At 56.6% G+C, this 11709-nt stretch overlaps 1 protein-coding gene across 1 annotated transcript in view; it reads right to left on the reverse strand.

Moving 5' to 3' along the window:
- CRHR2 (corticotropin releasing hormone receptor 2) overlaps nucleotides 1–2775 on the reverse strand; it is a 43271-nt gene extending 40496 nt beyond the window's left edge. The window contains exon 1 of the mRNA XM_045564236.1: nucleotides 2689–2775. Within this exon, the coding sequence (XP_045420192.1) occupies nucleotides 2689–2775 (87 nt within the window). The remainder of the gene's footprint in view (nucleotides 1–2688) is intronic.
- Nucleotides 2776–11709: the final 8934 nt, after the last annotated feature.

Raw genomic sequence — 11709 nt, forward strand, 5'->3', positions numbered from 1 at the left:
TGGGGGCAGGGTGGCCTTGGTCTATGGTGGGTGCTGTGCAGGGACGGCCAAGAACATCTCTGTGTTCCCTCCTCTCTTTGCTGAGCCTTCTGGGGCAGCTGGCCCCACCAGAATCCAGGACCCGGTGCAAGAGGGCCTGAGGCCCTGAGACCCTGGGGGGGGGTATCTCGCTGCCCAAAGTTCTAAGGAGCTGGACGCAGCCTGGAGGTGCTGGCGGACTCCTGAGGTCATCACAGAGGGGGAGGCAAGTAGCACTGCTTAGCCTCTCTGAACCTGTTTCCTGTCCGTACATAAATGTCCCCACCTTCCCAGCTGTCTGAGTAAGGCGCACAGGACAGCCGCGGGATTACCGTGCTGCCTCCCAAGCAAATTCCCAAAGGCCTCCAAGGGGGACCCGGAGCACCAGGGTCAAGGCTTGGTTGCCTCCTCCAGGCTCTCTCAGTGTGGCTGGCCCAGGGTGTCCTGCAGCCCAAATCCACCAGCTGGAACTTCTACGACTGCAAATCAGATCAGGCCCCTCCCCGGCTTAGAGAGCTCTGCAAGCACTTGGGACAAAAATCAGATCCCATGGGGGGGATGTACCAGAGCTCTGCTCAGGGCCTTTCCCCCCGCTGGGCCACCCCAACTCAGTCCCTGCTGTCCTGCCCCCTCCCACCACTCTGCCCATCCTGTAAAGGGCTCTCACATTTGCACACACTTTTTCTGAGTCCCAGTGAACAGAATTTAAATACACACTTTTCTTTCCTGCCAGGTCTCCTGGGCTTTAAACTCCATTAGGGCAGGAGCTGTGGGGTGACATTCCCAGCCTGAGTCCTCACCGAGGTCCTCAGTAAAGGCTGGTGAATAGCTGAGAGGGCTGGAAGCCAGGCCCTTCCTGGGCCGCCTTCCGTCCCCACTGTCTGCGCCTGGTCTCATAGTCTCATTTCACAGTGAGTAGAAGTTTCAGGATTGTTGGCCAGGGACCCAGAAATAAATCCCATTACCAGGAAGGCCCAGCGCGAGGCAGGCTGGGCTTTGGGGTCAGAAAGACCAAGGGTTAGTGACTGTCCAGCTGGGGACATGCTGAGTGACTTTGGGCAGTAACTAGTCTCCTCTCAGTCTGGGATCCTGGGGAGAGGTGGGGGCAGGGCCTGGGCTGACTCTGAGGGAAGCTGAGCCCGCAGTGTTGCCTCCAAGGAACCCAGGGCCCCTCCCCAGACCCTCCGCCTGGCCCGGCGCTGGAGCAGCAGCCAGAAGGACCCTCCCTCCAGCTACCTTGGGCGGCTGGCAGCACAGGCCCCAGAGGGAGGGGCTGAAGGGCAGCCCTTGCCGGACACCTGGCTCTCTAGGGAGGCACCCATCCTGGGAATGAGAGGGAGGGGCAAGAATCCAAAGCCCATGATGTCTGGGGAGGGGGGAGTGGATGGTGAACCCACCCTGTGACCTCCACCCAGCCCAAATGCAGTCTGCAATGTCATTGGAAGGACCTGGCAGGTCTAGGAGCCATCTGCCCACGGGGATGCTGACTATACCTCGGCATGGTACCCACCTCCCACCCCCTCCTCCACCTGGCCAGGCCCCCAGCAGGGCAGGGCCCCTGGGGTCTTCACGCTCTGTCCGTGGTGCCTGGCTTTTCCCAGTGCTCAGGCCGTGCCAGGCATGACGCTGCGTGCTTTGCTTGCATGACTTCACCTGCTCTCATGACAGCTCTATTCAACAAGCACCAATTGTTATCCTCATTTTATTGATGAGGAAACTGAGGCTCAGAAAATTTGAGTAACCTGTCCAGAGTCACACATTAAGCACCAAAGCAGGGATTTGAATCAGTTCTATGGGCAAATCTGTTGAATAACTTGAATGAATTAGTCCTCCTTACACACATGGGGATGTTAAGGCCCAGAAAATGGTCCACAACGCTGGTCCGTGGCACAGTCAGGACAGGGACAGGCCTCCTGACTCCCAGCGTGGGTCTGTCCTTTGTATTATGAGGGCCAGGGCAGGTCGCCCTCCCTCTCTGAGCTTTGGTTTTCCCATCTGTAAAATGGAGGGAGGGATGGAGGTAGATCCCTCCCCGACTTCTCCAGCACCCTCTTACCGCTGCTCCCCACGTCACCTGCCTCCCATCTGCAGTCCCCGACTCTGCTCAGAGGGTGTGGGTGCGAGGGGGAGCCCAGAGTCCCGAGACACCCTTGGAGAGGTTGGTTCTCCCAGTGCGGGCTCTGCGCCCACGGCTGAGGGGGTCCCGGGGCTGCCTGATTTCAGGCGCTGGGGGGGTGGGGACAGGCAGCAGTGGTAGGAGGCAGCTCTCTGCGGTCCGTGGGTGGGGAAGGGCCAGAGCTGGGCTGAGTGGGGAAAGGAGTTAAGGGTCCTGCAGGGGACATGGAGAGGGATCGTCGGGGAGGGGAGAATGGACAGGAAACAGGGAACTTCGGGACCTGAGGAGGGCAAGTCCTGGACACCAGGACGTCCCCAGAACCTCTGCTCATCCACAGGGGCCTCCCTGTCCCAGCCCAGCAGCCTGAGTTTCATCTGCCCTCCACCTGCCCCCTCGTCCAGGCATGAGATCTCCACCCCATCATCGGACATGGGAGTCCCCAGTTCCAGCCGGGCCCCCAAGCCCTGAGACCTACCACCACCAGCAGCTGTGAGTGCACAGAGCTCCCAGCTCCAGGGGCCCCCACCCTGCCAGCTCCCCCTGCCAGCACTTACTTGGAGCAGCGGCGAGAGGAGGCAAAGCAGGCAGAGGCAGAGGTGTGGGACGCAGAGGAAGCCTGGGGGCCCCGGGGGACCCCCCATGGCAGTGGCAGCAACTAGGGGTTAGGGACAGGAGCTTGTGCCCAGCCCAGCACAGGGGCCCCGCCCCGCCTGTCCCTCCCCTCCTGCCCAGGAGGGGAGGCCTAGGTGAGGCCCCAGGCCGGGGGTGTTCTCCACCCGCCTCCCCCAGGGCAGTGGCACCGCCCCACGGCCCGGCCTCCTGGTTATTTATAGCTGTGCTGGGCAGAGGCAGCTGCCCGGCAGTCAAGGGGCCAAGCTCTGTCTCCAGCCTGCAGCGAAGGGGTTAATGCCTTCTCTCTGCCAGCCAGCTTGGCTGTGGCTCCCCAGGTCGGGGAGGGGGAGTAGAGAGGGAGGAGGGGGCCTCAGGCTGTGGTCCCTGCCTAGCACAGAGTCAGGGGGCTGCTGGGGTCTAGCTGGAGGAGCACTGCCCAACTCTTGTCTGGGGAGCTTTTAACCCGCAGGACTCACGCAAAGGCAGCTGCGGTTAAATAACAGCGCTGTGCCAATGCTAAACTCACCAGTTTTGGTGCTGGACTGTGGGTAGGTGAGAGTGTTCTTGTTCTTAGAAAACATGCATTTAGGATTAAAGGGGCACCACATTTCTTACTTTCAAAGGGTTCAGAAATACACTCACGCAGACAGATACATAGAACAATAGAGCAAACGAGGCACAATGTACATTGCTGGTAAATGGAGAAAAGGGTGTGTGGATGTGCTTTGGACCATTCTCCCAACTTTCCTGTACGTTCGAAATTGTATCAAACAAAATGGTAAAAACAAAAAACAAAAAAAACACCTGAACCTCAAAACTGACAACAAATACAGCACTGCCAGAGCAACCCGGAGACTCTGGTCTCCTAGATTGGGATGGGGCCAGGTTGTCTGTACATTTCAGTAAACAGCCAGAGACTGACATCAGGGAGGGCCGAGCATCACTGCTCTTGGGGGGACAGGTCCAACCTGGGCCAGGTCGCGGAGCCACAGGAGCAGCCTCAGGAACTGTTCTGACAGGGGCATCTGGTGCAGAGTTGACAAGCTTAAGCAGCAGTTGTTGTTGTTAGGATCTGGGGGGAAGGCATGCGAGGAATGTGATTAACTGGGGCACCGGGTTTTTTCCTGGAGGAGCAGACAGGGTGTGTAGAGGCCTTGGAGAACTCAGCCTGAATTCAAGAAACTCAGACACTCTGTGCTCCCTCTGGTCTTCCTGTCTGGGACACTTTTCTGACCTTCAGGGCCCCTGCCCCCGGCTCCTTCTTCCAGGCAGCCTTCCTGGCTGCTCCAGCTCCCACCTGCCTCTCCTCTGAAATCTCCCAGGCCTGAACTAAAGTCCCGAGTGAACTGTTCTCTAACTGCTCTGGGTGGAGGAGTGTGACCGTGCCCCAGTCTTCCTCTCCTTGTTTTTCCTTCCCCTTCTCTCCTCTTTTGTGCAGAGCATAGTCTCAGTGGTGCAGGGGCATATTTATGGGGAAAGCTGAGAAAGAATTTACCGGATCTCCCCATTCATTTGAAGATGGCAAGTCCTGGGAAAGATATGGCTTTCCTGGACCTGGCCAGGTAGGCTTGGCCAGAGAAGACTGCTTGTAGGGGGAATGAGCTCAGCAGGACTTTGAGGGGTGCACAGACTCTGAAAGCATTGCTGGGACAGTTCTCTTCAGCACCCCTGCAGCTGGAGGGTCTCCAGGGGCCAGGCTCACAGTGGGCACCAAGAGTGGAGGCTGTGCCCTGAGGGCAGCCTCAGAGCCTGCAGGGGGCTGGGAAGGGGAGGGATGGGGACCCATGAGAGCCAGGCCTGGTGACTGTTGGGAGGTGCAACCTAGCACAGGTGCTGGGGCAGCTCCTGGGAGAGGAGCGGGACTTCCTGCAGAAGTGCTGAAGGTGCTACGGGAGCATCTTGAAGGATTTAAACAGACAGAGGAGGGAGACGTTTACTCCAGGTGGAGGACAGGCAGGGAGCTGGGCAAGTGCAGGACGGCTGGGCTGGGGCCTGGCCAGGTGCAGAGGGGCTGGGAGGAAGCTGGGCTCTCTGCAGCCCTCGGAGGATCTGTGCAGCAGTGGCACTGTGGTGCTCAGCCCAGGTTCCTCCTGGGCGGGGCTTTCTGGGTGCCTGCCTTAATCGGCTTGGGCTGCTATAGCAAAATTTTGCACACTGGGTGGCTCAAACAGCAGACGTTAATATCTCACTGTGCCAGAGGCTGGAGTCTGAGATCAGGGTGCTGGCATGCTAAGGTTCTGATGAGGGCTTAACTTGCTTTGTAAAGTAAATCCATGGAAATTACCAGATTGAGCTTGAAGGAGGGCTAGGATCTGGGCTCTAGAAAGCAGGAAGAATGAGAAGAGAGGACAAGGACTGTGGGCATAGGCCGGGTCTGAGGAGGGCAGGCTGGAAGAATTTACCTACGGTGGTGAACGCTCAATGCATGTTAACTGTGGGCTGTCATTCTCTGCTCTTCCGTATCTTCAGAAAAAGTCTACGCCACACAGCGGCCTGGGTCAGTGGAATGAGAGGGTGGCCCTGTGCCCGTGTGTGCAGGAGGCGGGAGGCTGGACATGCCTTGGTTTTGTCCCAGGATGGCACTGTCCATCTGAGAAATGCTCTGTCCTCTACTCCAGTGTTGCTCAAGCTTTGTCATTCATCATCACTGCCACCAGGAGCCTTCTTAGACACTTGTTTTCCTAATTGTCCTCCCTTCCGCCAGGAAATTTCAATACCACAGATAAACCGTATATCTGTTTTGTACTTGGTTCTTTGGAGGGCCACAGACCATCATCACATCTAAGATTGTCCTGCCTCCCGGGAACCGGTTTCGCCCCCTCGGCAGTGCGTGCTCTGCCCAGGCCGCCAGCTCTGGTCAGCAGCTGGCCACTGGGGATCAGCCCAACCCAACTGATCAGGCCGGACAAATGAGAGGGCTTCACTTCGCTGACCACAGTGGGTTGGTACAGGAGTGGACAGCTGATCTGAAATTAATCATTTTTACACTTTGCTCCAAAGAGGGAGACTCTTCCTCCCTCGTGGAGAACCAGGGAGACCAAGAGCTGCTGCTTCACGGACAGCAGAACCGAGGGCACGAGCTTCTGTGCAGAAGGTGCCAGGAAGAGAAGAGGAGAGACAAGACAGCCTGGTGGCCTCTGAGGCTCTGGTTCCAGTGGACCTGAGGCCAGCCCTGCGTCTGCCTCCAGCAAGGGAGCTTCCCAATAATTCTACCCTTCTGCCCAAGCTAGTTTAACGTCTGTTTCTGCTGCTCCCTACGCGACGAATTCTGACCAACACAGAAGGGATCAGGAATTGAACAGGAATAGAATTCAGAGTAAAAGGTGCCCAGGAAAACGTAAGACACCCCATCCCCTTGTCTGGGAGCCCCAACAGGGTTGGTTGGGTCATTGTATGTGGCTCTGAAAGGACAGGGTGACTTTGGAGGGGTGGAGGACTTAGGGACATGTGTGTCTCTGAGCAGAGGAGGGTCTCTAGGAGGCTTGCTTGGGCAGCAGGGCAGTTTGGGTTGGCGGTGGCAAGTCTGGGGTTGGGGAGGCAGAGTGGGCTGGTACGGCAGTCTGGGCAGGAGGTGGGACGGTCCTCTCCGTCCAGGGAGGAGTCTAAGGGAAGGCAGGCCTGCACGAAGAAGGGACATCGGCCAGACCTCTGCCCTACGCAGGGCTGTCACACTGACCCTGTCTCTGCCTGGGACTGACACGGCTCAGACCTAGTGCCGCAGCAGTGGCAGCGTCTGTAGTCATGCAGAGTGAGCTCCTCTCTCACAACACTCCCCGCCACACACACACCTTGTGGCCAGGTGACGTCCCCCAGGTCTGTGCGGCTATCTCCTTGTTTTAGCTGTGGTCACACCAATGTAGCCTCAGATGGCAGGCTCTGCTCTTTTCGTTGCAATTTTAGAACATGATTTTATAGCATCGTTGAAAGAACAGGCATTGATTTTGCTCATTTCTTTTTATTTTTCTTTTCCCCATGGCCATGGGGTATTACTTTGATCTTTCTCTCTCTCTCTTTCCTTCAAAATCCTTGTTCAGGAAGGCCAGGTCTGAGCGTGAGCTATAATCAGTTCTGTTCTCACTGGTCTCTATCGAAAAGCAAGTCATGTTTGATTAATAGAGATTAAGTCAGCTCTGGCAGAGTCTTTCCCTGCTCATGAAGGAGCCTTCAGCTCTGTGCCTGAGAACAGCTGTGGGGCTTGTATTATATTTTCCGGAATAGTCCAGGCTCCCGTGCCGAGTGGCGCTCGGACCTGGCTCTGGTTGTCATGTCTGTGGTTTCACAGCTGTCCCCCGTGTCCCGTGTGCAGGCTCCTCCCAGGAGCAGGTGCCATGGCTGGACTGAAACCCACCCGCACTGGCCTTGGGGACGAGTGGCCTGTGCTGGCCTCTGGGCTCTGCCTTGCGGGGCCTGCCTCTGCCTCCTCCCAGCCCCCCATCCCTCCCTGTCCCACCCCACCCCACCCCTGCCCCAGTGGCTGCTGGGGACCCTATGATGAATATCTTGCTCCCTCTACCCTTTTCCCCTTGGTTCTCCTACCTGTGAAACAAAAATAGCACCTACCACGGACAGCCATTGTGAGGATCAAGTGAGAATGCGTGTGGACAATCACTGCAAAGCAATGTGGGCGAACACCATTATTATTTTGTTTCCTCCAGTTCAAAATCATCCAACACTGAAGACTTACTATGTGTGTGACCCTATGCAAGGTATGACTGTGGGTGCCTGGAACAGAGCAGGTTCTTACATGTTGAGTGAACAGATGAATAGGGAGGACCTTGGGAGCCTCAGGGGTGTGTCGAGGCTGGGGACAGAGGGATTGGAGGTCCCCCCTTGCCGCCACACAGTGGGCAGACTCTGGATGCTTTTTCCACCCAGCCAGACTTTCCTGGCCTGCTTTCTGTAAGTGCACTGGGCTGGGAGGCAAAAGACCGTCTTTAGTTTGAATTTAACGCTATCTTATTTATTGAGCAACTGTTAAATGCAGGGTGCAGGGAGAGAAGACACAGTGGTTGTCCCAGTGTGGTGGGGGGACAGCAAGTGAACAGGCAAGGGCCATAAGGGGGAGTGAGTGGGGCATCCCCAACCCCACCCACGCAGCCAGTGGGGTCAGGGAATGTGGGGCGAGGGATGAGTAGAGCTCAGCGGGGCGAGGGGGAGGTGTGCAGGCGAGTGAGAGAGAACAAGCCTGGCTCCTGGACCTGCAGGGGGTTGGCATGGGTGGGGTCTATCATGGGTGGGTGTGCTGCTAAAACAGAATACCAGAGACTGGGCAGCTTTAACAACAGACAGTTCTAGAGGCTGGGAAGTCCAAGATCAAGGTGGCAGCAGATCCTGTGTCTGATGAGGACCCACTTCTTGGTTTGCAAATGGCTGTTTTCTCCTTGTATTCTCACACTGTGGAGAAAGAGCAAGCTCCCCTGTTTCTGCCTAGAAGGCACTAATCCCACCCTCCTGACTACTCAGCCCACGGAGGCCACACTGCCTGGTATCATCACACTGGGCCTTAGGATTTCAACATATGGATTTGGGGGAGACACAGACATTCAGTTCTTAAAGGGGGGACTACTAGGTGAGCCAGAGCGGTGGGCAGAGCTCAGGCCTGGAGTTATGTGGCTAGGCAAGGCGGCCAGTGGAGGTTTTAGTTGCGGAGTGACAAGGTCAGACTGGGAAACGGGAAGAACAGCATGGAGAATGGCTTGGCTGGGGCACGCCCAGAGGCAGGGAGACCAGTCAGGAGGCTCTGCAGAGAAGGGGTGGTAGTCTGAGTCCTGGGCCTGATGCTGCTCCCCAGAGAACATCAGAGCTGGAAGGGACCTCAACAGTCACTCAGTTCCCATTCCCATTTTACAGGTGGCGAAACCAAGGCCCAGTGGGGCCTGGCACCTGGTGCTTGCAGAAAGGCCACCCCTTGGAAGGCCTCTTCCTTGGGTGCTCGGCCAGACCTCTCCTCTGCCCCTTTCTACCTGCACAGTGAGATGAACCAAGGACATTTATCCCTTCCTCCTCCTCTGGGCCAGGCTGCCTCTGTTTCAGGGTGACCTGTGAGACCTCGAGCTTGGGGTTCCCAGAGGGCACAAGCCTGAGACAGCAGGTCAGTAAGCAGTGAGTGGTCAGTGTGGCTGGCAGGGTGGGCTGAGTCCCTCACTGGGCACAGGTCAGGCCCAGGAGCTAGGCAGCTTGGGCCACATGTGGCTGAATGTGGGGACAAGGCCAGCAGTGTCAGACTGGCAAGGCAAGGAGGTGGCCTTTTCTAATGGAGTCACCTGTGTCCAGAACAGCTGCCCTCCCCTGGGGCCTTGAGAGGACAAAGGAGTGAGGCAGAGGAAACCAGAGTCAGATGCCACAGCGACTCCAGAGTGCTTTCTTGGCGGCTGGGGAAGTACGGGAGTGGGACCAGAGGCCTGTGAGGTTTGTCCTCTGCTTGGCTCACTTGGCCCTGAGCCTGGACTGGGAGGGAGGATTCCAGCCCTGCTTCACAACTTACCAGCTGAGAGCCCTTGGAAAAAAGGGCTGCACCCTCTGGACCTCAAGCTTCTCATCTGTCAAGTGGGGATAAGAATTATGTCCATGGCTGAGCTGCCTTACGTCACCCCGGGTCATGGAAGAGGCTGGAGGAGTTTGGATTCTCAGGGGTCTGGCCCCGCCCCACTCTGATCATCCCCACAGCCCACAGTGGGGGCAGCTCCGCTCTGCTCCCTTGGCCCGAGCCAGCCCATCAGTGACGAGGGGTGGGATCCACTTCCTTGCTCTGATCTTCCCCATGGCCCTCGGCTGCTCCTGGGATAAGAGGAGTCCCTGAAAAACACACATTAGGGGATGCAGAAGTATGACAGCTGCAGCTAGCCCCAGGGTCACTGCCTCCCACCTTCCCAGGATGTACAAACGCCATCAGCGGCGCTGCAGGCTAGAAGTAAGCCAGAAACAAGGGGACATCGAACTGACTGGAGCTCAAAGCAAGGCCGGGAGCAGGACGTGGTGCCCGCTCCATGCCCGTGGACGGGACGGAAGCGTGTTCCTGCCGCGTGAGGGCTGCGTTCTCCTCAGCCTCCCTCCTCCGTGTCTCTTACCCCCTGGTGACAGCTGTCCTTTGAGATTTAACTCCAGTGGCTGTGAGCACGCTATCCTGCCTCTCAGGGGAGGTTCAGTGACCTCTGCGGGCGTATGTGTTCCGGGGAGCTCGTGTTCTCATGGCCCCCTCCGGTCGGAGGCCAGTGTCCTCGTCCCGTCTCTTCTCTGTGGCTTGCACAGACCAGAACATGGGCTCCCCCAAGCCCCCAGTCACGGAGCAACCGCCACTCCTGCTCCGTGGAACCTCCACCTCCCCGGGTCAAAGCCCTGCTGCTCCTCGCTGGCCCCTCTGGATCTGCCGCCTCTGGTCTTGCCTCTGCCTGGCTCCTGCCTGGGGGGACGGAGACTGGCGGGCCAGCTCACTGCCACTATACAGGCCACTGAAGCCCCTGCCCTCTGCTGGGAAGTGGGGAGGGACAAGAGACTCTTTCTGGCTGGCTTTCCTCTGTTAGGGGCTCCACGGCAGGGTTGCTGGGGTGCAGAGTGCTATGGGGTGTGTTTGATGGGACAGCTCTTGCGATGGCTAAGTGTGCCCATAGGCCACCAGAGAGGTGGGGATGAGACGGACCAAATAATAGCCACCATGGCACATTTAGGCCATGCTTTTCTTCTGAACTGTGGCCCGCTGTGAGTCCCTCTCAAGGGTCTCAGAGCAGCCCTGCCATGTTGCTTTTGCTGGACTGTGTGAGTCAGGGCTTTCCAGGGAAACAGAACCGGTAGGATATGTATCTACTTCTGTATCTACATCTATAGACAGATTGACAGATTTATTTTAAGGTATTGGCTCACATGATTGTGGCGGCTTTTAAATACAAAATGTATAAGGTAAGCCGGCAGACTAGGAATTCAGGTAAGTTGACGTTACAGTCTTGAGTTGGAAATCTACAGGGCATGCCAGACAGGTGGGAATCGTAGGCAGGCTTCCATGTGGTAGTGTTGAGGCTGAATTCCTTCTTTGGGAAAACCAGTCTTTGCTTCTAAGGCCTTCAACTGATTGGACAAGGCCCACCCACAGTATGGAGGGCCACCTGCTTTACTCAAAGTCTACTGATTTAAATGTTAATTACATCTTACCTTCACAGCAACATCTCAATGGGTGTTTGACTAAATGATGGCATACTATAGCTTTGCCGCATTGACTATAGCCTTGCCACATTGACACATGACATTAACCATGACACAGCACCTGTTTATCTCATAAGCCTGTGTATCTGAACCCGGGTATGGGCTTGGCTTGAGTTTCCCTGGGAAACATGCCTGGGGCCATGTAAACACTCACCACGACCAGTTAGGAGTAGGGGCAGGTGTCCAGCTCCTACTGGGTGTATCTGAAGCTCATGCATCTTCTGTGTCTATCAGACAGGATAGAATCACATTAGTAGAAATGGTTAACTCTGAATCATGAGAGTATCAATGATTTCTTCCTTTGTTCTTTGTGCTTTTTAGTATTTTCCAAAATTTTGCAAGGATATATGTTACTTTTTAATAGTCAGAAAAATTTTATTTAAAAATGTAGGAATTGGCTCTTAGCATGGGGAGGTTGGCTGTGGCTTGTTCTGTGGGAAGTTTCTCTTCCCCCAGAACAGAACAGGCTGGGGGCTGTCCCTTAGCCCCCCAGGTTGGGTACGTCAGGCTGGGACATAAGCAGGGCTGTCAGGGAGGAGACCAGAGGCCTCCCGAGCCAGGCCTGGGCCTTCCCCGGCCCCACTGCACAGCCTCGGGGTCTCCAGTCTCCAGGTGGGGCTCAGAGGCTGAGGCCTGCAGGGACAGTGAGGCCTCTGAGTTAATGCAGAGCCTGGAGCCTGGGGACCCGCACTCCTCCACACATACAAGCCCCCAGGGGGTGGTGGGAGAGGGGATGCTGGGAGATCTGCTTCAGGGTCAGATCAGAACAA

Source organism: Lemur catta, chromosome 11 (genome assembly GCF_020740605.2).
Source record: "Lemur catta isolate mLemCat1 chromosome 11, mLemCat1.pri, whole genome shotgun sequence".
NCBI classification, from domain to species: Eukaryota; Metazoa; Chordata; class Mammalia; order Primates; family Lemuridae; genus Lemur; species Lemur catta.